The 25,189-nt window shown below is 44.6% G+C and overlaps 1 protein-coding gene across 1 annotated transcript in view; it reads left to right on the plus strand.

Moving 5' to 3' along the window:
• Positions 1 to 2,184: 2,184 nt before the first annotated feature.
• The window catches only part of CCDC6 (coiled-coil domain containing 6), a 105,505-nt gene continuing 82,500 nt past the window's right edge, over positions 2,185 to 25,189 (plus strand). Inside the window, exon 1 of the mRNA XM_045841984.1 lies at positions 2,185 to 3,045. Within this exon, the coding sequence (XP_045697940.1) occupies positions 2,731 to 3,045 (315 nt within the window). The 5' untranslated portion in view covers positions 2,185 to 2,730. The remainder of the gene's footprint in view (positions 3,046 to 25,189) is intronic.

The raw sequence follows: 25,189 nt of genomic DNA on the forward strand, positions 1-25,189 counted from the left end.
TCCTCCAGACAGCACAAAGTACCATTTATTCTTCTGATTCATTTCCCCCAGAAAGCTAAGAAGGAGTTTTATAATGGTATTATTGGTTTTGTAACTAGTGTTTCCATTGTAATGCTATTACTGAACCAGTGTTGTGATAAATGGTCTGTTTATAAGAGGAATCACTTTTACAAGAAGTAGAAAATTAGACACGCTTCTGCTTTGCAATAACAATAAAAACCACAGTGAAAAAAATATTCTCCAGTTTATTCCCATCTATATCAGCAGGGAAGTTTTAGAACATAGCTTTCCCCCTAAAGTCTACTAAACAGGATTACTGCCTAAAAGCAACATGTCAAAATGTACTTTTTCTCCAAGTGCTGTTTAAGACCAATATATTCTTAAATTTACTGTAACGTGGGCCCTTTAAGAAAGCCAGGCCCTTTAAACCCCACCCCTCGGCTGACTTGAAGCAGTAGTCTGCCTTTCTGAGGGACTTGGTGATAAAGCTAAGACAGAGCCAAGTTTCCCCCCTCTGTGCTTGGAAGGAATGTTTCTGTTGCAATAAACTCTAAGAGTGGAAGCTTTAACATACTGTGGGTTAGGGGACAATAGAAACTTGTGAAGTATGGAAGCCAGACCTGCCTTTAAGATTCTATCGCGGTGCTGAATAAAGTGGAAAGAATGCTGTTAAATCTGTTTCCCCCTGTGGTGCTACTCCCCGCTGGCTTTACTCTTCCATTTCACCCAGCAAGTGAGTTTTCCAGAAGCCATTTCTAATGTAATGAGCTGCTTGTCTCATGTACCAGATCCCCAAAAGGAAAAGTTGGGGAGAGGAATAAGTTTCAGTGAACATAACACTGGATCACTTCTAACAGAACGATTACCTTGGCTATGCGAATCCGAGTACAGCCACACCCACGCCCCCCACCCCCACCCCGCTTCACACACACCAACGGTGACCGAGTTCAGAGGTTCTCTGGCACTAAAATAAAAAACAGGAGAAATTTGAGGGTTAATTGCGGTTGGCAGTTCTGAGCTGTCTGCTAGAAGCAGCCATCTTGGTAAAAGATGATGTCATTTGGAATGCTTGGAGTTTTAGTTTTTCCCGAGGTAGCAGTTTCCAATAGCCATTGAATAACAGTTTAATCATTAGATCAAATTTAGGTTTAAAGGTAATGAAGTAGTAGAAACAAAAATAATTCTTTTTCCCACCCCTTTATAATTTTTAACACATTATAAACTTTTCCAAAAGTTCAAAGGAATAGAAAAATTTTACTTTTTTTTTGTTGTATTTTTTGTTTCCATATGTTTGTTCTTCCCTTGACTAAACTTGGATAATAAAACTAGTCTGGTCAGTTCATTTTCCAATTTTTATACATAAGTGGAAGCTGTTCTGTGTCTACAGTGTGTTTAGAATCTTCTAACCTGCCAATTTCCTACAAGTCCTTCTTTGGGAGGGGAGAGAATAAAAGTTTTCATTTTAAATTTCTTATGCTTCAAAACTAGAACTCTGAATTAGGCTACATTAGCGTAATTGGTTTAATTTTTCATTTATTAAAGTTTTCTAGGAGTGGACAGGACTATAGTAAGGAAGGGTGATGGTTATGTTGTAGTCCTACCTAATCACCACTACTTGTAGATCATAATTCTATGTCTCCAGTTACTTCGGAAAACTGGCACTTAAAGAGATGTCTTTCAATCCACAAAAAGTGTCACCCTGTTTTTTTGTTTTTTGAATTAGATGTTAGCGTCTTAATCCTATTAGGACGTGTCCTGGTACTGTTTGCAAGATGTAAATAGAAAAAGAAAAAAAAAGTTGCACCTTGTTTAACAGTTGGGCCGAGTGGGGTTTATTAAATTATTAAGGGGAGTAAAGAAGGTGGCGTGTTCTTCTGCAAATCTTTGTTAACGAGGTTAACCTGTGGCTGGTGTTGTTTCGTCCCACCCCACTCCGCTCCTTGCAGGGGAACTTACTGTTCTCTTCTGGCTCTTCAACGCCTCCCTGTCAGGCTCACTAACAAAAAACTGAAAGGGCTGCGTGGATGTTTGAAACAGACAGAGGGAGACACGAGCACATACAGTCGGCGGAAGATGGGGCCAAGACTTGTCCAGGGCGGGCTGCCGGAACCCGGCTGACCTCTCCACGTGTCCCCAGCACCTGCAAGGCTAGTGGGGCATTGGTTTTCCTTTTCCCAGGGGCGGGCGCGAGCCCGGAAGAGGCTGGGCGGCCTTGGGTTTAAATTAGGGGACTCAGAGGCCCTCCCTCAGAACACGTGCGGCCAGCGAACAGCAGAAGTGGAGGTTAGCCTGGCTTTCTCGCAGCGGCCGCGAGTCCGTAGCCTGCTGGCGGAGGCCAGTAGGCGGGCCCGTGGCGGCGGCGAGCCGGTCCCGGAGCTTTCGGATAGCTTAGCTGGGCGGCCTACCAAGCGCGCCAGGCCAGCCGGAGCAAGCCTCAGTGCAATACTGCCCGAGCCCGGGCGGGGTCTCTGTTCTCTGGCAGAGGAGGTCCCTTGGCAGCGGGAAGCTCCCTCTCTTTCTCGCGCCGCGCTCCGAGTCTGCGCCCTGGTGCCAGGCGCCCAGCTCGGCGCTCCCCTGTGCTCGCCCCGCGCCCACTCATTCGCAGCCCAGCCTTCACCACCACCGCCGCGGCCGCCGCCACCACCACCGCCTCCGCCGCTGCCGCCACCGCCTCCGCCTCCGCCGTCGCCGTCTCCCTGCTCCTCCTCCTTACCCCAGCCCGCCGCGGCCATGGCGGACAGCGCCAGCGAGAGCGACACGGACGGGGCGGGGGGCAACAGCAGCAGCTCGGCCGCCATGCAGTCGTCCTGCTCGTCGACCTCGGGCGGTGGTGGCGGGAGCGGCGGTGGCGGTGGCGGCGGAGGTAGCGGTGGGAAATCGGGGGGCATTGTCATCTCGCCGTTCCGTCTGGAGGAGCTCACCAACCGCCTGGCCTCGCTGCAGCAGGAGAACAAGGTGCTGAAGATAGAGCTGGAAACCTACAAACTCAAGTGCAAGGCGCTGCAGGAGGAAAACCGCGACCTGCGCAAAGCCAGCGTGACCATCGTGAGTGTCCCCCCGGGGTTGCGCCGCAGCGCCGACCTCCGCCCGTCCCGGGAGAGGCTGTATCCAGACCCAGGCAGCCCCCGATCTCCCCGAGGTTCCCCGGGTCCCGCAGCGAGCTCACTCTCTCGCGACCTGACGGCCTCCACAGGGCCAGGGAGAGGGAGGTGCCCCTTGGGCCACTCGAGTCTGCCTTCTCTGGGGGTTCAGGCCCCTTGCGGAGTGTGGGAGAAGGCTGCTGGGGCAACCTACACACGCTTTCTTTTCACCTCTGGAGGGAAGGCCCCTCCCGGGCAAAGCTAGAGGCTGGCGTTGTGGCTGGGGGGGCGGGGTGGGACTTTTTCAGTACTAGCATGACTGAGGGGTGCGTCCAGGTTCTCGGTGCACTACCCTAGGGGAGAGGAAGGAAACTGGGGCCTGTTTCGGGGACCTGGCTTGGGGGGAAGGGGTGCGCAGCTAGGCTGGGCACTTCGATGGCTCTAGGACGGAGCTAACTGGATTGCCCAGGGAGGGGGCGGGAGTGAGTGGTCGGGAATCCGGGAAGTGGAGTTTTCTGGCCTGGATCGAGAGGGAGGGCGGGTACCGGAGTTGATGCTCCTACCTCTTTGGAAGTCCTTTCCTTGGTGGGGAGGGTAGGGGTGGGGGATGTAGGAGGCGTTGTACAGCTGGGAGAATGCAGCATCTTACCCTGGTCTGGGCAGAGTGAAGGCAGAAACCAGGGTGAAAGGTTAGCGACTTTAGCGACTCCTTTGCTGAGCAAGACGTACATACATGTGTTCGTTTCATTGGTGATGAAGTATCCGGGGGTATTCTGCCTTTGAGTCTAGGTACTTGACGGGAGGACAGGCTGTCTGTTCTGTTTCCACCTGGCTCCCGGAGGCTGCTCCGAAGAGCGTAATGTTCGTCGTGGCAGGCATCTAGAAAGATCACTATAGCTGTGATGAGGCGAAACATAACTGGAAAAAGTACACCGAGTGCTTTCACCTAACATCCCTGCCAGCTAGTCACATCATTAATATGCAGAATCCCCATGCAGACAACTCCATTCAGATCAAAACAGTTTCCCAGCCAGGAGCAGAGAAGAAAACGTTAAGAAATCGAAGGAATGAATTTCCATAGCTGCTGCACAATAGCTGATTAGATTGAACCTTCAGAATGGAGAAAGATATGAGTTTGGGGATGGGTCAAATATCACACTCTGGAAGTGAAGTGGGGCAAGTTTATGATGCCCCTGTGTCGTGAAAGTCTTCAGTGGTGGAGTGAGTGTGTATGTGTGAATGGGTGTGTTTGCTCCCCTAACGCTAGCTCACACATGGGAATTGGGTTGTCTGAATTTGCTAGGAAGCAGGTTTCCCCTAAAGTTTCAGTGTGATTGGCAGCCTAAATAGAAATTGATTGTAGAAAGACATTTTGTATGCTCAAATCCAGCCCTGGTGATTGGAATTAGAACTGTAAAGTCTTTGAAGTATGCCCCTTTGGTAGGATGGGGGATAAATTTCTAAAGGCAGCCACTTCCAAGCCTCCTTTGTAGCTTTCTTGGCCAAGAGAGATGTCTCTGCTGTTTGAGATGAGGGGGGAGCTGGCAGAAGCAGTTTACTTAAGGTTTGAGTTAGTAAATGAGAGGGTGAGTCGCTTGGAGAATGTGAACCACGGAAGGTAGTAAAACTTACATGAAACAGAATCTCTAGCCTCTCACATACAGTGAGCAATTCAGGCTGTTTTTATTTGTTTGGGAAGGAGAATGTAGAGTGGAGATACTATGAAAGGGTTATCTGTTTGACATTTGACCATGTTATAAGTAGGTCTGTAAGCTGTCCACAAACACATTGGTTTTGCAAGGACAAACATGTAAACATGTTCATTCCTGGTATATAAGATCAGAGGCCTTCTGAACACTTAGAGTGTGTGAGGTGGTGGCTTTATGTCTTAGCACTTACCCTTGGCTAAAACTGACACCCAACCAAATGTACTTTGTGAAATGTCCTTATGAGTAAAGTTTAAAAATTGTTTTAGATGACAGCTTACAAGTACCAGAAGCCTCTCAATTCTTCCTTAATCTCTGATGAATTCAGGGAGACAAATAAAAGTGCTTGTGGTTTACCTGTTCCCTAGTACTTGGCAGGTGTTAATAAGGCAAGTGCAGAGAAGAAGTTCCTTTAAGCTTTTGAAAATTTTGTTAACTGAACTATGACCAGAATGTGTGATTACGTGAAATGGGTCTGTGGATGTAAGGAGTCCCTTGAACAACACTGCGTTGTCATTTCTGTCAAGGTTAAGCTGTACAACCCCTGATGACACTAACTTAAACATAGCCCTTGCTAGTAGCTGCCTGGAAAATTTGTGACAAGGCCTAGATACTCAGTTCAGTGAAGGCCTTGTTAGATTTTTCACTATTGTTTTTCATTTGAAGCAAACATGGAGCCATAATATTATTACTTGCCTTCCTGGCTCTTATTAGTTCTTCTAGTTAATAATACTAATTGTCAAGTTCATGAGCACAAAAAGATGATTACGGGTGTCTTTTCCCTGAGCATGATCAGGAAGGTACATAGCTAATTAGCCATACCCTGGAGAAGAGAGAGGTGCCCTCTTTTTTTTTTTTTAATAGACTTGATGTTTTACAGCACTTTGGTGTTTCCAGCAAAATTGAATGGAAGGTACAGAGATTTCCCATGTACTCCCTGCCCTAACTCCCTTCCCCTATTATCAGTATCCCCCATTGGAGTAGTACATTTGTCATAACCAGTGAACCAACTCTGACATCGTAATCCCCTGAAGTCCATAGTTTACATTAGGGTTCAATCTTGCTGTTGCACATTCTATGAGTTTGAACAAAAGTGTAATGACATGTATCCACTAGAATCATACGGAGGAGACACAGTGCCCTAAAAATCCTCTGTGCTCTGCCTTTCCGTCCTTCCCTAACCCCTGGCAACTACTGACCTTTTTACGCTCTCCATAGTTTTGCCCTTTTAGAATGTCATAGAGTTAGAATCATACAGTATTATAGCCTTTTCAGAAGGGCTTCTTTCACTTAGTAATGGACATATAAGTTTCCATCATGTTTTTTATGGCTTAATAGCCTATTTTGTTTTAGCATGGAATAATATTCTGTTATCTGGATATTCTACAGTTTATCCATGTACTCACTGAAGGATGTGGCTGCTTTCAAGTATTGGCAATTATGAATAAAGCTGTAATAAACATCTGTGTTGATTTTTGTGTGGACAGGAGATTTCACCTCATTTGGGTAAACAGCAAGGAGCACAATTACTGGATTGTATGTAAGAGTATTTTGTTAAGAAACTGCCAAACTGTCTTTCTAAAGTGGCTGTAATAACAATATTTTACATTCCCACCAGCAACAAAACAGGTCCTGATGCTTCACATTTTTGCCAGTATTTGATATACTCAATGTTGTGAATTTTGACCACTGTAGCAGGTGTGTAGTGGTATCTCATTGTTGTGCCCTCTTTTTTTGAGCCAAGTTCAACGGCCAATAGAAGGTCATAACTAATGGTCATTTCTCTCTCTCGTACATAAGTGCTTATTCTGATCAGTCTACCTGCCCATTTAATACAGGACTGGTTTCTTGGGTCTGCGTTCTCAGCATTTAGAGGTAAACACCATCTGTGGGGAAGAGTCAGATGTATGAGACCTTTTGTCCCTCTCTGCAAGTGTATCTGGGAGTTAGAGCTTGCCCCTAGTGTTTTTTTTTTTTTTAAGAATTAGAGATGGAGTGGAGTGTTTCAAGTGCTTCTTCAATTTCTTCTAGCAAATCAGCAGTGGAACCAAGCTGCTGATTATAGATCACAAGTTCTTCTTTGCAGCAAAAAAATAAACAAAAAAGCATGCTCAGTCACCCTATTGAGTAGCTTGTAGATGTTGGGTTATATCTATCTGGTTTGTACTGTGGGTGAAAGTCGGAGGTAATCTAATTCAGCAGTCCCCAACCTTTTTGACAGCAGGGACTGGTTTCATGGAAGACAATTTCTTCACACATCATGGTTGGGGGGATGGTTTCAGGATGATTCAGCTGCATTACATTCAAGCCTCCTGCTCCTCAGCCCAGTTCCTAACAGGTCTGGACTGGTACCAGTTCGAGGCCCGGAGGCTGGAAACCCCTGGTCTAATTCATTGTTAGTGAGAGGTATTCAGGAGTGGTGGTCTCTGAGAAGGTGAGGAAATGTGATTGTGGGCAGTAAGTGGATGGCTTCAACGTTCTGGACTAGTTGCTGGTGTTCTCAGAGTACAGCCTTGGCCTCACATCTATCTAGCAGCCAATTCTCTAGGTGTGTGCTTTTCTAGTTAAGACCTTTAGCGTGTGTTTGGTTTGAAAATAAAAGCTATTATAAATCACTATTGAGTGTATATATACATTCGATTTTTATTTATTTTTAGAGAGGGGAAGGGAGAAAGAGAGGGAGAGAAACATTAGTGTGTGGTTTCCTCTCGCGTGCCCCCCACTGGGGGCCTGGCCTAAAACCCAGGCATGTGCTCTGACTGGGAATTGAACCAGCGACCCTTTGGCTCTCAGGCCGGCACTCAGTCCACTGAGCCACACCAGCAAGGGCACTGTTAAGTATCTTTCTAACTATAAAATTAGTCCTTCATCATAGAAGTTTATGGAAATACAGAAATACAAAGGCATTTGAAAGCTATAGTAGAAAAGCGTGTTGGTATGGCATGATTAGAAAAACCTGGCTATTTTGAACATTAACAGTGTAATGGTTTCATTAACCAATAAAAGCCACCATATGGTTAATGTTGTGGATTTTGTATTATTTATCCTGGAAGCCTAATATACCATTTTCCATTTTAAAGACTTCATTTTGGCAGACCCTCTGAAGATAGCAGATCAACATTGCCCTTGTAAAGAAGTATATTGTGTCTTTCTTTTTTCTTGTTTAAAAAAATCCTTAGATTTTCATGGAAACACTCAGCTTTAGACACAACGTTGAGAAAAGTACTACCTCGCCGTTAGCTCACCGTTAGGTCTAATTGTACACAAGTTCAGTCTTCCTAAAGAGGTTATTCTTAGATTTCTTTTGCAGTTCAAGTTCTTTACATTCCTAGGTTCCTTTTGTGTGTTTCATGTAATCTGTTTGTATATGATTGCGAAAAACACAAAACCTGAGTGGAGGTTGTAACAATCTTTCACAGTGTTCTCCTTATTTATTTTGCTGGGTCAGGGACTAGTTCAGAGAATCTCCAGTGTCTCGTTTGTGATGACTCTTGTTTAAAACCAGAGGACTGGTGTAAAGCAAAACTCCGAAGTGGTCACTGCCTGCTTTACGACTTCCAGGGGCTCCCCACTGCCCTCTGGATCAAGTAAACATCCTTGTGGTATACATTCCGGTATGATCTGGCCCCTGCTGGCTTCACAGACACACCCGTCAGATCGAAGTTCTCACTGGGCTGAGCTGCTAGTTGTGGGAATTAATTTTAGCAGGTTTCTCTGGCTCATCCAGGATATACCTCGTGTCCTTAACTGTTCTTCCCGGCTTCTCCCCTGGCACCCTTGCCTTTACCTTGGAAATCCAAGTAGACTGTGATTCTCCCCTTCCCGAGTGGATACTGGCACTGCCTCTTTGCCAGTCATCCGCTTGGTTTTGCACTCATTCATGTCCCACACGAGCAATCTATCACCCTGCCACTCCCATCACATAGGTCTGCCCCAGTGGATGTGTAAATTTTTCAGGGGAGAATGTAGAATTTGCCCAGTTCACTCCCATTCCTCAGTTCCTGGGTGCAGTAGAGTGTTTGGGTTGACTCCAGAGGCGTGGGATTTTTTTTTTTTTTTAAATTGGGATGAGCAATGCTGTCTCCTGACCTTGTGCTCCTAGAGTCACTCTCTTGCATGTGTCCTCAACAACAGCAAGCAAACACCATGTTCTTCATAGTTCGTTGAACAGACTGGATGGATGAATGGATACACTGTATACTTTGGGGGACAACTACAATCAGTGTGTGCCCCAAGCTCCTGCCTTCCAGCTGTCTGGGATGTTGTAGGCTACCTTGTAGCGTACACCTATATGTTCGTGATACATTTCACCTTTGAAAGGGGACAGTTTTCTTCAGGGTCACTTTACCAAGGGTCTTTGAGCAAGGCTTAGGGAAAGAAGTGGCTCTGTTAGAAGTGTTCAGATTTGCCACTTCAGTTTTGCTCACATTGACAAATCACTCTGGGCATTGCTTTTGACTTTCTTTAATGTTGAAATGCCCCACAGCTGCCTCTGGGGAACAACTGTGGACCATGGCAGGGAGGGTGTATCAATGCAAGGACCTGGAGCTTCTGCTGGGGAAGTGTCAGCAAGTAAGATTGGGACACCTGCTGAATCCTTGCATAGTAGATGGCCATGTGTGGCCTGCAGAGTGAAGTTTGGGAGTTTGCTATAGCATTGCACACAGTGTATATGGATTTTTTCTTTCTTTTTTCTTCTTCCTTAAGTCGTGTCTTGTGGAGATAATTGCATTTACATCTAGAAATACTAACCTGAGCTTTTTATACTACAGCTGGGAGGAGCAAAGAAGTAGCAATCATTTTCCTTGTTCCTTCCCTGGGTGCGGTGTTACTTTTTGTTTTCAATCACAATGCAGTTGCTTTTAGGTAGATTGCATTCTTGTTAAAGCTGGGGAAGTAAATGTTCCCAGGTTAGGTGTGTTCCTGCTTGGTGGTGATTGAAATTTTTTTTGACAGGGAAACGGATGCTTTGCAAAACATTTCTAGTCGTCAGAATTTGGTGTGGTGTTAACTTGCAGACTCTTCTCCCCCAGGGCTGTCAAGCCCCACAGGTGTGAACTTTATCCCAGTGTTCGCACCAGTAGATTGCAAACTCACTTTGTATAGGTGTTCTCTTCTAGGGGGAAGAATGCTTAAAAAAAGGGGGGGTGGTTAATAGTTTGATGGATGGTTATTTAGGTTTAATTTCACTGCATTCCTTATTATTGGCCCCTAGAACTGATGTGTGGGGTGTAGTTTAATGATTTCAATTTATTATAATACATGGTTAGTGCTGGGAAATTTTCTATGATTTCCCCCCTCCCTTTGCCTCCTCAGGAAGGCACAAAATGGTATGTGACAAATACAGCCTGAAATAGGCAGGGTTCAACCTACAAGTACTTGTGAAGGGCTGACTGTGTGCCAGATTCTCCGAAATATTCAGAAGGAATGTAAGGGCTTCTCCAGCAGCCTGCCAAGGATTGCACTTGACTTTCATTCAGCTTGGCCCTGGCTGGGTGCTATAGGGAATTCAGAGTAGAGGGAACGGGCCTGCCTTCTCCAGCATTTTCCAGCCCAGGGAGTCGTTAAGTACAGAGATAACCAACAGATAAGTGGAAGCGAGAAAGGGAGTTCAGGCATGCTCCTGTAGAGGTGCCCAGGGAGGGCCACTGTTACCTTCCACCTTTGAGAAGAATGATGTTCATCTGTTTTGCGAATACCTTTAAGGAAAACAATGTGTCCTATTCACTCAGTTTAATTAGCTGGTAGTTTATTTTGTAAGGCATAGATGGGGAGAGCTGTCACTCAGTTTGTGTCAAGGTGGCATGGGAGGCTTTGTTTTTTAATTTTTTGTTTGTTTTTAATTTTCCTTTTTATGTGATGATGATTGAAAAGAAATGCCATTGATATTTTAATGTTATGATTTACATATGCCTGTAGATCGAAATTATCTAGGTGGTTTTTCCTCTATTTCTGTTACATTCTGGGGCCCACCCACATTCCTTTGATAGAATATTATTGGATGCACTGAAATTTCCTTGTCTTCAGCCTGAACTCTGTGAAAGCAAAGACTTCTTATCTTAAAATTAGAGACATTAGTTTATGGGCAATTTAAAATGCCAGTTTTGTTTTCTTTTTTTTAAGCAGTGTTGATTGACAGGATAATCTTCCACGCATCTGTTCAGATCAAGTCATCCTTGGGTGCCAGGTGTGTGTCCAGAGTGATCTGGCTAATGCCCTCCAGGGCATCTTAGGGCACTTGGGATCAAATGAGGCCACTGGGTACTGAGGCGCAGGGTTGGGATATTCAGCCAGACAGAGGTCATAATTCAAAAAAGTTTTCCTTAGAAGGAAAGAGGAAAGTGAAAGAATGAAAGCAGCGTGGAGTTCCGGTGAGCTGTCGCTGGTTCCTAGAAACCTTGTGCCTGCTTCAAACACTGCGTGTGTTGCTTCCGTAAGTGAGCACAGTCTTTTGTGTTACCAGCTTTTTGAAACGGACTTAAAAGGCTAAAATAATCTTGGGACAAATTTATTTTCTATTTATTATAGAAAGAGCTTCTCAGTTCATGAAATTGTTTGCATGTAAGTGGTGATTTTTTTTTTCAATTGTCCTAATACACCAACTCAGATAATAACTTTTATTGGATTGAGGGTTTTTTTGTTGTTGCTTTTGGTTCTTCATTGGACAGGCCTTAATTTAGTTAAACAAAGACATTTGCTGAGAGTCAAAACATTGTGTCTCTGCTTCACTTTGTAGCTTCTGGTTATAGAAGCTACTAAAATTTGAGAGGGGAAGATCGGCTAGATGTTTTAATGCTTTTGCTAACCAAAGAGTACACTTTTAAGTATATATGCCATGAAGTTAGACGTTTGCACTCATTTAGGTTCAAATCACTACCTGATAAAGTGCCATGTCTTTTTGGAAAGTATATTAACTATTTCAAATCATTTTTGAAACTTGAATGCCTCTAGCTTCTTACCGAGAAGTACCTTAGATCCCAGAGAATAGGGCCAGTGACTTTTTTTTAGTGATTAAAAATTTGTGGTAAAATATGTACAAATAAAAGTTACCATTTTAACACGATGCAGCAGCACTGAGTGCATTCACAGTGCAGGGCAGCCGTGTCCATCTCCCCTTTTCCAGAACTTTTCCCTCATCCCAGACAGAACCTCTGTCTCGATTCAACATTAACTCATTTCCCCCCTCTTCCCAGCCCCTCATAACCCCTGTTCCTAGTAGGTTAATTTTTGTTTTTGTTTTTCAGAGGAAAAACTTACTCTGATCTACAGAAACAGCTGGCTGCTTTTCAATGCCCTGGTGTTGAAGTTACAAATTTGTACCTAAACACTTTTAATTAAAGTGCTGTTGATATGTTGCTCCCACCTAAATATTTTTTCTTTTCTTTTCGGCTGTCATACATCTGGTGTTTTCAACAAATGTGTACGGCACATCAGCCCTGAGTTTGGTGCCTTTCCTTTCCTTTTTTCCCCCCTCTAATTTGCATTTAGGGTAAACACCTAGAGGTGCAGAACCTTGGGAAGGAGTAATCCACAGTGGCAGCTGGTGCTCCAGGAAGGAGAAGGGCCTTTGCCCTGACACCAAATACTTGATGGGCGCTTCTTAAAAAAAAATGTGTTGTGAGCGTTTGATTCCCTTGATAGCATTTTGAATATTCCGTAATTTATGAACGTTTGAAGAAAAGCTTGAAGGAATGAATAACAATTCTTATTTACCAGCATCGCTCTACTTCCAAATTATTCCGGGTTGCTGTGTTCACAGCCAGTGTTTATCCAATGCCTACTGTGGGACGGGTACTATTGGGGGGGGTTTGCATATATCTTCTCACGTAACCCTCACCATCATTCTGTGTGATCAGTCTGATGTTAGCCATTAGCACAGACTTGCAAATTTAGGCCCAGAGAGGTTATATAACTTGTGGCTGGAATTTGGACCCAGGTCTGGCTTCAGAGCTTAAGCACAAGACTCCACAGCCTATGGGAGGGTGGGATAGAAATTAATTTATAGGCGGTTTTCCTTTTAGTTGTTTCTACACTGTTCAATTCCTTCAGTTACCGTAGTCAGGGCTGCCCCATTACCACAGCAAATTCTCAGGATGCCAGGCCCTGAGGAGCGTCGCCAAGGCCACAAACTCCCAGCCTCAGAAAAGAAACAGTGATGGACACGGTGCCTTCATTGCCTGGCGGGGGCAGCCTGTGCGCCCCTTGCTGGTGCTGCCCCGCTCCCTTGTGGGGCCTCGGTCTTTCTCTTCCATCTCCATACCCTGTCCGATGTACCCCAGGAGATTGCCACCTCTGCTTATAGCACTGCTGTCTGGGCTCCCATCCCAGTCTGGAGTCAGTCTCTTTGTAGTACTTACGTTAAAACCCCTATTTAAAAATAGTTCGACCAGCACAGTAATAGTGGATTTTTTCCAGCACACGAATCGATCACCTGCTGTATGCCAGGCAGAGTGCCATACTTAAGAACTGGGATGAGACTACATCTGGGGCGCTGGGACCATGATCAAGGAGGGCTCTTTCTCTCTCATGAGGTGAAGGATAATTTGAAGGTCGTGGCATTAGGAGGCATGCCTCCCTTACTCAGGAAGAACCTGAATTCGGGGAAAGAAATGAAACTGGGGAGGAGTTCGGGGCCATTATTAGTAACCAACCCTTTCTATTGTTCTTCAAAATGTATTTTACAATCAAAAACTATTCTTGATTATCCTGTCAGATGATGGCAGCAAAATACATTCTGGAAAGCCAAGAGGGGGCGATGGAGGCCACAAGCACCAAGCTCCGGAGACCTCAGGCTGGGGAGCTCTGCAGCCTGGCTTCTCAGGGCCTGCGTTTCTCTGGCACTTGCGGATGCCAGAGAAACACAAACCTGGGAACTCAGCCCATTTCCTAGGGCTTGGTGAGTCAGGGACAAACCGGCCTGTGTGGCCCTGTAAAAGTAATAGGACAGCAGGAGACAAACACATTCCCTAAAAGATCCATTTTTTTCCCTTGTAGGTTGGTTGCAGGGTTCTTTCCATTATTTCTTGAAAAAAGAGCCAATGTGTGCCTCTTCCCAGTTTTCTGGTTTTAGCACTGTGGGCAGCAGCCAATCAAAGCCTCCTTCTCTCTCCTGTGACTTTTGACCCTGTTTCGCAGGGGTGTGCTTTCTGGAGGGCAGACTTTGACGCCTGAGACACTGCTTAACTGCCGGTCTAAAGAAGAGAAACCAAAATGTGAATAGCTTTGACATTGGCTGACTTTGCAGGAGTGCCCTTACAGTCCCCAAATGACAGGACAGTCCCAGCTTGTTGGGGCAGGGGTGGGGGTGGGGAGGCAGGTTTGTTTGCAGGGACTCAAGTGACCTCTCTCTCTTGCCTCTGGATCTCTTTAGCAATAGAAATGGTAGCCTGGGGACTTTTTGAAGGTTGAAGGAACATGCTTTTCCATTAGGGGTATGTCGAGATTTTTGTTGTCCTGGTGTGAAGCCTTTTGGTATGATGAAAGGGGGCAGGAGAGACAGTTTGTGGAATTCAGGGACTCCGCTGGCATTGTCAGTACACAAGTTACACTGAGCGATCTTGAGCCAGGAATGCCCTTAGCTCTCCCACTCTCATCCTGCCCACCAGGGGTGGGGGTGGGTGCTAGCCAAGACTGCCAGGAAGGACTCCTTGGTTTCTCCCTGCCCCCCCTCCAAGGCTACTGTGAACGCCTTCCCTTTGAACTCTTTTTCAGGTAAGACAGGTTCGCACTAATGACTTTAATCCTTATTTGGTTGGTTCTGACTTGGCCCAGAGCCTTGCAGCTCTGGGTTATTGGTACCTGATGGGAGACGCAATCAGGTGATTGGAATTCACTTGTTAGTCCTCAAATGAAAACGAGTAGACTTTGATGCTTTTCATAAATCCAGTGCATTCTTTCTGTATTTCCCCAATTCCTGCGGAGTCCACTGCTCACCTCTTTTGTTTTTTGGGCTTTCAATTTTGTGTTGCGGATTAGCAGCCTCCTTTAGGCTGTGTGAATTATTCTTCCTTTCAATTTTACTCAACTACTTTCTGTTATTCCACCCTGGGGTCCTTTGAGAGAACTTGGTATAATGGAGAGATACTTGAAATCAGGTAGGGTTGCCAGATTTAGCAAATAAAAACAGGATGAGGAGCCATATTTAGATTTCAGATACAGTGAATAATTTTTTTAGTGTATGTATGTCCCAAATGTTGTATATGAAACACATGTACGATAAAATTACCCATTGTTTATCTGAGGTGCAAATTTAACTGGACATCCTGTATTTTATAAACACAAACCCATAGGATTAGAAAGTTCTCAGTTCTGCTCCTTCCTAGCTCCGTAATCATGGCAACTTACCTGACCCCTGAGCCACCACACCTCCTTTTCTATGAGGGGATCTTGATCCTACCTCCCAGGTTTTGAGGATAAATGATGTGACTTAGGAAAGCCCCCAGGACGCATTCAGCGTATCTTTCTTTTCCTGCTTTAGCCAATGATTCTGGATTTGCATCTTGATCATCTTCTTTCTCTTCCCTTCTCCTCCTTCGTGAAACCAGCCAAGTGCCCTCTCCTTAGTGTGGCTTTTTGGGGTATTCTCAGGATGTCACCTTCTCCTTATCCTCAAAGTGAGGGCAAAAAGCAACTCTCACTTTGCTTTCACTTTTTCTGTCCTTCCACCACCTACTTCCTTATTTCTTCTTCCCTGAAGGCCATCTTTGCCTGCATGTCTCAGGTGTCTCCCTTTATCGGGCCACGTGCTGCCAGCCCTCTTGTTTCATTTCTCTTTTCCTCTTGAGACTAAAATGGCTCAGGGAGAACAGGCCTTCTTGGTCGCTCGCTGTCTCTGGGGCCAGGCAACAAACATGCATCCTTTTGGGGTCTTGGTTTTCCCATTCCACCAAGAACACTTGTTCAGAATGCAGGGATTGCAAACTGGCAGCCGGCATTTGGCCCCAGGTGAGTGGTTTGGCTCCAGAGTTTGGGATGACCTTGGTTGGACAGAGAGTGTCTTAGGAAAGGCACAGACGCTCTGGTTTGTCTTGGGCATCACCTGTCCCTGTTGCCTTTCACCTCTGTGGCTGTCACATGCTTGCTTACTTCCTGCCCTGAGGGTGGTCAAGTTTGAGACCCCTGGAGCTGTGCTGCAGATAATGACTGATGAAGCCAATGTGCACAGTTTGATTTAGCTCTTGAAACAAAGCCACAGGGTACAATTATTGCAACTCTGCAGGCTGAGAGAACCAAGGTACAGAGATACTAACCTGCCAGGGTCATTTGGCTGGTAGGTGCTAGGTCCAGGATTTGGCCCCCAGGCTCCGGTGCCCCCTGCTTGACCCATTCATTGTGTTGTATATCTGTGACCACTTGTAGCTGTGAGGTCCTGTGAAATTCTTTGTAGGAATTCAGAGTATAGCACAGTTTGGTTGGTTGGTTGGTTTTTAGAATTTCTGGTCAAAGTCCTTGCCCTGTCATTTGGGCAATGGCTCTGAGTCTTGACTGGTGAACCTTTATAATCAATTTCCTCTCAAAAGACTTGTTCTGCTGCCCATAAACATGTCTCCAAGAGTTTTCTTTTCCTGTGACTTTTCTCTAACCTTTATACAGGTGATGAGGTTCCCTTGGTGTTCATTTAACTCAGCAGTTTTTGGACACCTCTCAGCACCCACTATGTGCTTGAGTTGCCTTTGTATGAGCAAGGCTGGGATGAATAATAAGGGATTGCCCCACCCTGGGCTAAGGGCACCCAGAGGCCAAAGAATACCTAGGCCTACTGGGAAGGAGCTCTGAGGCTGGTAGGAGAAACAGGTGAGATAGCAGTGACCACACCGTGGTTAGGGGAAGATGGTAAGTTGACCAGTCAGGGTTCACACAGGAAAATAGAAACCATGTGGAATGAGAGGGAGAGAACTTACTCCAGGGAACTGGTTATCCCAGTGGTGGAGTTGCTGAGAAAACAGCCCACTGGGAGGTGCTGTGAGGCAGCCAGGTGGTTTGAAACAGCAGGACACCACTCCCCCATGCCCTCTGGAGGCGAAGGGGCGAGGTGGTGTTGTCAGAGCCCAGGCGCAGGGGCCCCCCAGAGAAAGCTGGAACAATGGTGGGCCCCAAGACAGAAATGCTGCCCAAGGTGGAGCAGAGAGGGGAGAAACACCCTCCTTCTTCCCATGCTACAGACTCTTGCCAGTGCCTCTCATTGGCCAAATTTAGGTGGAACTTAGCTGACTTTTGGGACCTGGGAAGCGCAGCCTGCAGAGGTCACCTTATGTTGCAGAGCAAGGGAAGGTCTGTGGAGCGATCTTGGGCCAGGCAGACCCAGGACTGGCTCAGGAAGAAATGAAAAGGAAATGACTATGTTTGGCTTGGCGGTCATTGAACACTTCACAGATGACAGAACGTTGGAAGACTTGTAGGTTTTTATTCCCCCAAGAGGATGTGAGTGAAGGGCACGCCAGGAAGGAGCCGCCTGGACAAAGCTTGGAACAGCAGGCTCCACTTTCAGCATCGCATGCAGCTCTGAGCAACTGAACTGATAATGTGGGGTCTTCCCCGCCCCTCTTCGGCCTTAGAAGCCCCTTCTGCAGAGTATGTTCTCATGTGTCCATGTTGTCACTTACAGCTGACCTGAATTTTCTCATAGGAGAAAGCCAGGTGGGGAGCTCTGCACCCTGATCGCCTCTGTGTCGTACAACAGTGGTAAACAGCTCGGGGGCTTCGCCAGCCCCAGAAGGGAGTTTGCAGCCAGTGACAGTTACCTTTGGTGCCTGGGTCCCACTGCACCAGGACTCTGATGAGGATGCTCATGCACTGGGAGGAGGAAGAGCTGCTCACACTAGTGACTTAATGGCCTTGTCTCTGAGCCCCAAACGTCTAGCACTCGATCATGCTGTTAGAACATGTTTCTCACATTCCCCTGCTGTGAAATTGGGTTTTATAATGATAAAGGGTTTTGCAAACTTTTTATTATAGAAATTTTCATACATACACAAAAGTAAAGTAAATGTACAAACCACCAAGCTTCTCCAATTATCAACACATGCTTTGTCTTAAAGCCGTTTCATTCATAGCTTATTTTGCATCTCTGAGAAGGATTTTACAAGGCCCATACTATTATTACATCTAAAAAATAATATTTTCCCTGGTAAATTTGTGTTTGAAAGGTAAACAGCAAAGGCTTTTCTGGAATCAAATAGGTTGTCCTTGCTTCCCTCTGCTTTAAGCCTTTACCCCAGGCCCTGAGACTGCTGGCTCCTGATCTTAATCTCTCCTCTCCCCCCAGTGTGTCGCCAGCATGCTTTGGGACCTTTCACCTGCTGTCCTGCTTCTTGGTATCAGTCCCCCAGGCATCCCAGTCATGCTGGTCCTGCCCCCAGTACGGTATGCAGAGCGGCCTCCCACCCACATGATGCATAGCAACGTGAATCTCAGGTCGTCACTGCCTGCATGTGGGGCAAGAATCTTGGCTTTTGCAACTCAGCCTCAAAGAAATCTGAAGTGAGGAATCCTTTGATTTTAGCTGGGAAATATCTGATGAGCGCGATGCAGGAATTATGCCGTAAGAACATGGGCTGTTGTGTGAAACCACACAGGTCTGGAGAGCGCCAGACAAAAAGCTGTGGGTAGTATGTGCAAACAGATGTTCTCTGGACAGCCCCCCGCCCCACGCAAAAAAGCATGTTTGCCTAGAATCTCCAGCCCTGAAATTGTAGCTTGTGTAGCATCAGTACAGGATGGTTTCAGCATTTCACTTGAGTGTCACAGCAAGTGTCTGTCTGGGGTGGGTGGTGGGAGCCTTGCCTTACGGACAGGATCTGGGGCTCAGGTGAAATGCCGTGGAATTATTGGCCAGGGAACAGTGTGGGTAAATGGGGTAGGTGGGCTTGCAAGGTAGATGGCCTGACTCCCAGGCCTGGGCTACTTCCACTCTGTCAGCTCCTGGGCAAGGAAGCAGAAAAGGGGTCTCGTAGTTCAGCTCTTAGGAACAAAAGGGGACTGAGTTTGCTTTTGACCATAATTCATGAAGGAGATTGAGGTGAAAGGCAGCAAGTTTCCTTTTACCAGAAGTTCTTCAAATACTTGCTGGACTTGTAGGAGGTGGGTCAGTATAGGCGGGGAATGAAGCCTCAGTCGGGACGGGAGGGACGAGCCCTTCACTTAGATGAGTCAAGGAAGATAAAGGGGGACAGTCCTAGCTGCGGAAATTACCTCCAAGGACAGTCCAGCTGATTTTGCTCTCACTTGCCTGTGTCAGCTAGTGTTTAAGGTGGGCCACTGATTTGGGCGCTAGCGACAGTGGTTGTTTTTGAAGCCGTTGCTCTTTGTGGGTATCATTTGACCTCTGTCAGTGTCCTTTCACCTTTCAGTCTGTGGCTTTGAGGCTTTGCTGCCCATCAGAATCACCTGGAGAACTTCCAAAGTCTTGATACCTGGGGTCACACCTTCAGGATCTGAGGATAGGAGCCAGGCATTAGTATTTTTTTTTCTTTAGATTCTGAGGTAATTTTTAAATTGCTTTTGACTGAGCAACAAAGTTTGGGAGTTAGTGATCAACACATTTGTGAGTGCATAATATTTTTACCCGAGGCTTGAGAAAGTGCTGTGCTTTTTAAAAATGTTCTTTTTTCCCCCATTAGTAATTCTTCTGTAGCTTCACTGAGATATAATTGACATAAAAATAAGAAAACAAAGTAATACATAATGTTGCATAAGTTTAAGGTGTTCAGCCTGTTGATTTGATAGCCTTGTGTTTATGGCAGAATGAGTAGAGTGTTAGCAATGCCACCGTAACATGACCCAACACCTGCATCATGACACATAATTACCTATAGTGTTCTTTTATTTTTTTAATTGAATTTTTTGAGTAGGAAAAGTGTCTCATGCTATGGTTGCCTGTTCCCTTTTATGCAAAAGGTGTAGATAATTCTTTGTTCTGTGGGGATTGTTTTTTCTCTCTTGCTTAATTATATTTTGGAGATTTTTTCCTAATAGTACATTGATTACTTCTTCATTCTTTTTTCCAGTTGCAATGGTAAAGCATTGTGTGGCTGTCTCCAACCATTGGGCATCTGATTTGTTTTCAGCCTTTGGCTCACAGTGTTACAGTAACTTTGACCACTTCATATGTGGCTGAGTATGTATCTAAGGAGGTACACTGCATTGGCTAATACTCTCTTAAACCATTTCCTTATATTGACCCAGTCTCCATGTCAGTCTTGTGAGGTAGGCAGTATTGTGATCTTCGTTTTACAGATGAGGAAACTGAGGCTTGAAGAGGATTGGGTGATGTCCCCCAAATCATACCCCAGAGAGTGGCACAGCCAGAATTCACACCTGGGCAAGTTGACTCCAGAGGAGTTCTTTCACTTTGAAATACATATACCATATTTCTGGATAAATTCCTAAAAGAGATGCTGCTGGGTCAGATGTCCTATACACGTGTAATTTGAATAGATGTTCCTGAGTTGCCCTCCATAAAGCTTGTATGCATTTATGCTCCCACTAGCAGCATATGAACGAGAGAATGTGTGACCCCATATCAGGCTTTTGTCCACTTGGATTTTGCCAATCTGGTACTTGAAAAGTGGCATCTTGGTGTAGTCTTTGCATTTCTCTGGGGTGGGTGGGTAAGCATGTTTTTATATGTTTGTAAGAGCATTTGCATTTCCCTTCCTATAAATGCCTAGTTCATAGTCTTCCTCATTTGTCTGTTGGGATGTTGGTGTTTCTCTTATCCTTTCTCTCTTGTCCTTTTTTCTAATTTTGATTTGCAAAAAACTTTCCCACTTGTCACTTACCTTTTGACTTGGCTTTAGGTGTTTTTTAAGCCACAATTAAGTTTTTTAATGTTTTCTTAATGTCACTTATTATCTATAAGAAATATTGTTGTGATGTTATGGTAGTAAACTTTACACTGTATTTGCTCTTTTTTTAAAAAAAGATTTTATTTATTTTTAGAGAAGGAAGGGAGGGAGAAAGAGAGAGAGAGAGAGAAACATCAATGTGCGGTTGCTGGGGGTCATGGCCTGCAACCCAGGCATGTACCCTGAATGGGAATTGAACCTGCAACACTTTGGTTCATAGCCCGCGCTCAATCCACTGAGCTGTGCCAGCCAGGGCTTGTATTTGCTCTTTTTTCTTAAAAAAAAAATGTAGAACAGACTATTTGTGTTTTTGTTTAAATGATGTACAGAGCCTTTAAGAGAAATCAGAAGAAATCATAGAAGTAGTGATGTTTTTCTAAACTGAATAAACTACTTGATTTCATAGCTGAATATTAGACACACATCTCCTGGTATCTTTCTCCTCCCTCATCTTTCTCTACAGTTTTACTTTGTATTTTATATAAGATCTTGAATCAGGATAAATCTCCTGTGATGAATTCATCAATTACTGAATTGTTTGCATTTTGCTTACTATTATTGTAGCCTTTTCCTCTCTCCAGAACCTTCTTAAGTAAAGTTTAATTGGCATTATTTCTCTCTCCTGGTCAGTTTCCAACTCTGTTTATCTGGTGGTTTTATTTCACTCTACAGTATTTTCCATTTCCCCTGCTTAAAGATAGACTTAAAGCTCTGGACCTTAAATTTAATCTGCTTCTGTACTGACCCATTAGCCAGGCATCTTTGTTGACCTCACAGACATGTGAGGGTAGTCTGGGAGGTACTGTGCTAGGCTCTAGGGCACAGTTGTGCCTCTTGAAGCTTGTGTTTTAGCAGGATGGGGGTGGGGGGTGGATACCAAACAACTAATTTCAAGTTACAGAATTAAAGTTGTGAAAGGTACATCAAAAGATATGCAGATGGTTCTCAGAGGATATGATCGGGGGAACTGAACTAGTTTGGGACAGCCCGGGAGAGCTTCCCTGAGGTAACATGTGGGCTGAATAATGAATACAAGTTAACCATGCAGAAGTTTGGTAAGATCATGATCTGGGCTGAAGGAACAGACCATGCAAAAATCTTGAAAGCAACAGAAGCATGGTAAACTTGAGGAACTGAAAGACGAGTGTGGTCAGAGTATGATCTGGATGTGGCCTGAGGAAGGATCCAGAAGTAGGTGGGCCCGTTTAGACAGGGTTTATAGTCTGTGTTCTGATGCTAATTAGTTTGTGAATAAAACTTGAACCATTAGTAAAATATGTAATGTGTGCACTTGAAGGGAAGAGACCTTTTCTTTGGCTTTATCTCTTGCTGTCTTCAAATTTCTGAGCTGAGAATACCCTAAATGTCACTTATTGCTAGTCTTATGCTCTTTTTTTTTTTTTTTCTCCAAATGATAGACCAGGGAAATCAAATGACTTCAGTCTGGTAGCCTGTAGTAGGGGAAGAACTTGAAATTAGGTCTCCTGATTTGTAGACTGTTCTTCGTACTCTGCACCTCCTCTACCCTGAAAAAAATGTGCTCTGGCTAAAAAATTGAAAATTTTCCTCCCCCTGACTTATATGAGAGGTATACAGATTAAATCATTTAAGAATTTTGTTGAGTAACATTTATTAAAAATGCCACAAAAAAAGGAGTATCCATACTACAAGAGTATCTTGTAGAATGTGGGATGTGCTGAGGCCAGGACCGTGCTTCCAACCCTGTAGCTTCTGTACATACAGCCTTTAGTGTTTAGAACGTCTGATTCCGGGAGCCGTGCTGGCACACATACCTTTGAGGTTGGGACTAGGTTTTTGTTCCAGTGATCATGCTAGTCCACAACTTTCTTCAGATGAGTACATTTGGCCTGCCCAAATGACATCTTAATCCATTTCTTTTTAGGTTTTCATTGGGATGTATTTTTGCCAATAGTTTTCACGTTTTAAAATTCAAATGTGGCAAAAAGATACACTGTTCATTAAGCAAACCTCCTGACTTGGCTGGGGGATTGCAGAAGGAATGAAGATGGAGGGACTGTAGATATACAGTAAATTTACCCAAAATAGCCATCTCCCTTCCTGGCCTTAGTGGGATTTCTTGGCATTTTACTAATGCATTGAGGAGTCCTTCACCTGCCCCTGGAGTGAGTCAGAGCCCGAATACCTTCCCGTGGCAGAGCCTGCACACCTTTGTGTTTCATGTGAAATGTTTCCCATGTACGTTTCAGGTCTTGGCTGCTTAGGTCAGGGATGGAAAGGGAACCTGGAGGAAAGAGTGGGTTTGCTGGTGTTACCAGTGAGGTAGTAACAGTGAGGTGGGCCAGAGGAGAGGTCCAGGTGAGTAGGGAGGAACAATTGATATTAGAGGCTTGGATAGGCAGAGGTTGGATGTAGGAAAGTTCCCTCCTGGTGGATCGGCTGCTGAGGGTGGTGAGTGGAGGAGAAGCCGGTTATCCACGTGTGATGTGGTCTGCAGAGGGCACCAGGAGCCAGGCAGGCTTTGCCGACTTGTAAGGTAGAGAGCTCCTTCAGCGTGACCTGCCCGAGGCTGTCGCATCTCTTTGCGTGTTGGTGGGTTTAATCTGTAGATGAAGACAAGCAGGAATATCCCACTGGCATTTTCCCAGTATGTACTGTGTGTGCTTCCCCCCATTCCATTATTAAATATTACTAACTGCTCATCTCTTGTCCCCAGCACCGAGCCCTCTGTCTTTCACTTTGTGGAGATCCTCTGAGACTTGTATTTCACTAATGTGAAATGCTTAGGTTCTGTGTTAATACTGAAAACATAAGTGGTTTTGTATTTTTAGGAAAGGTAGGTTTAAACACTAAATAACTGGTGCATTTGGAATTGAAGCCATATAAAAGTGAAAGTTAAGTAAGTCTTATCCTTGACCCCAGTTTATCTTCATGGACATAACCGTTATTACTAGTTTCTTAGGCATTTTTAAAGTATTTTTCTGGGCGTATTTTATGCAGGTATGGTATGTCGATATTGTCCCTTTTAAAAAATGCACAGAATGGGAACACATTGTGCATGCTGTTCTGTGTCTTGGATTCTTCACTTAGTGTATCTCATGGGTTCGTCCCTATCGGTGGGTGTAGAGCTGCCTCATTCTTTCGAAGTGCCCCTGAAGTATCCCATGAAATGGGGTACTGTTTTTAACTCTTTCTCTGTTGGTCGTTTCTAGTCTTTTGCTTACTACAGCTAAAGTCTTTAAGAATTTTTAAAAACATAAATCTTAGCAATAGTTTGTGTTATCTATAGGATAAGTATCTAGGAGTACAATTATCAATTCGAGGAGTACGTGTTTTTAAATATTTTTGTTTATATTCACTTGGGCAGTATTGAGTTATTTTTTTTATTGTTTTCCTTCTCTTCATTTGTAATTTTTGTATTTTTGTTTTACAAAACCTGTTCTTTGTTTTGGCCATTTTTTTGTTCTTTGAATAGAAACATCTTTTATTCTTTGAATTTTGAAGGGAATGATTTTCCTTAGAAGTAACCCCCATGTTGCTTACATTTTTTTGCATTGTCCGCTCTGAAACTTAGCTTTCTTAGCATTGAAAACGCTGCTTTTGCTTGAATAACTTAGAAGTCAGTGAGAGGACAGAGATATATGACTTTTACTACCAAACTCTCATTTTAGTAAGACTCTGCAGATCTGGGGATATTGGGAGTGCTTTTGGAGTACCATTAAAGATCTCTTTCACTAGCATAGGTATCTTCAAGACACATAAATAAGTGGTAGTCTTTGTAAAATGCTAGAAAATGTTTGGAAACTTCTTCAATTTGGGGCTCTCTTTTGAGGTTTTTGAGTTCTGACAACATATTAAACTCTCTGGTGTAAGTCATGCGCAAAGTACAGATCCATTTTCTGAAAACAGGCTCTACCCTGATCACCCTCAGTTCATACGATCGGAATCTTGGCTCATGTTCTCAAACATATTCAGGGAGTTTAGAGGAAAAGTGTATTTCCTTACTCAGTACATAACCAGTCGTGTTCGTTCTAATTTATGTAAGTTGAGGTAATCAAAGGAACACAAGCTTTTAATATTATGGTTCAATTGGACAGGATCTATAATTTGAGTAACCTTACAATAAAACTTTCTAATCAGTTAGCTTTTTTTCTTATTGTTAACCTGTGCTTACTTGGGTTTAGTTAATAGAACAGGAAAGAGCAAAGAAAACGAAAGGTAAAGCCTGGATTTCTAAACACGCAGCCTTCAAGGGAGGAGATGGCCCCACGAAAGGCAGTAGCACTGCTTCTGTATCACTCCTGAGAGCTGGGCCATCTGCTATACCCGAGTGCATCTCAGTGTTTGACCCTTTCGTCTTTTACAAGGTATTGATGCCATCAGCTCACTTGGGAGTCACAAAAGGAGACTATTTCCCTTCCTAGTTTCCTGCTCCCCCGCCCACCCTGTTCCCAGTACCACATTTCATTCAGTGCTGTACTTCAGCCTCTTGCAGAACTGGTATGTTGTATGGTTTCTGCAGAGACACATACTGTTTAACTCACAACTAGGATTCCGAGGGCTGTTGCTAGTACAGAAA

This window comes from Phyllostomus hastatus, unplaced genomic scaffold (genome assembly GCF_019186645.2).
Source record: "Phyllostomus hastatus isolate PE091 unplaced genomic scaffold, TTU_PhHast_1.1 phas_contig_38, whole genome shotgun sequence".
In the NCBI taxonomy this organism is placed as follows: Eukaryota; Metazoa; Chordata; class Mammalia; order Chiroptera; family Phyllostomidae; genus Phyllostomus; species Phyllostomus hastatus.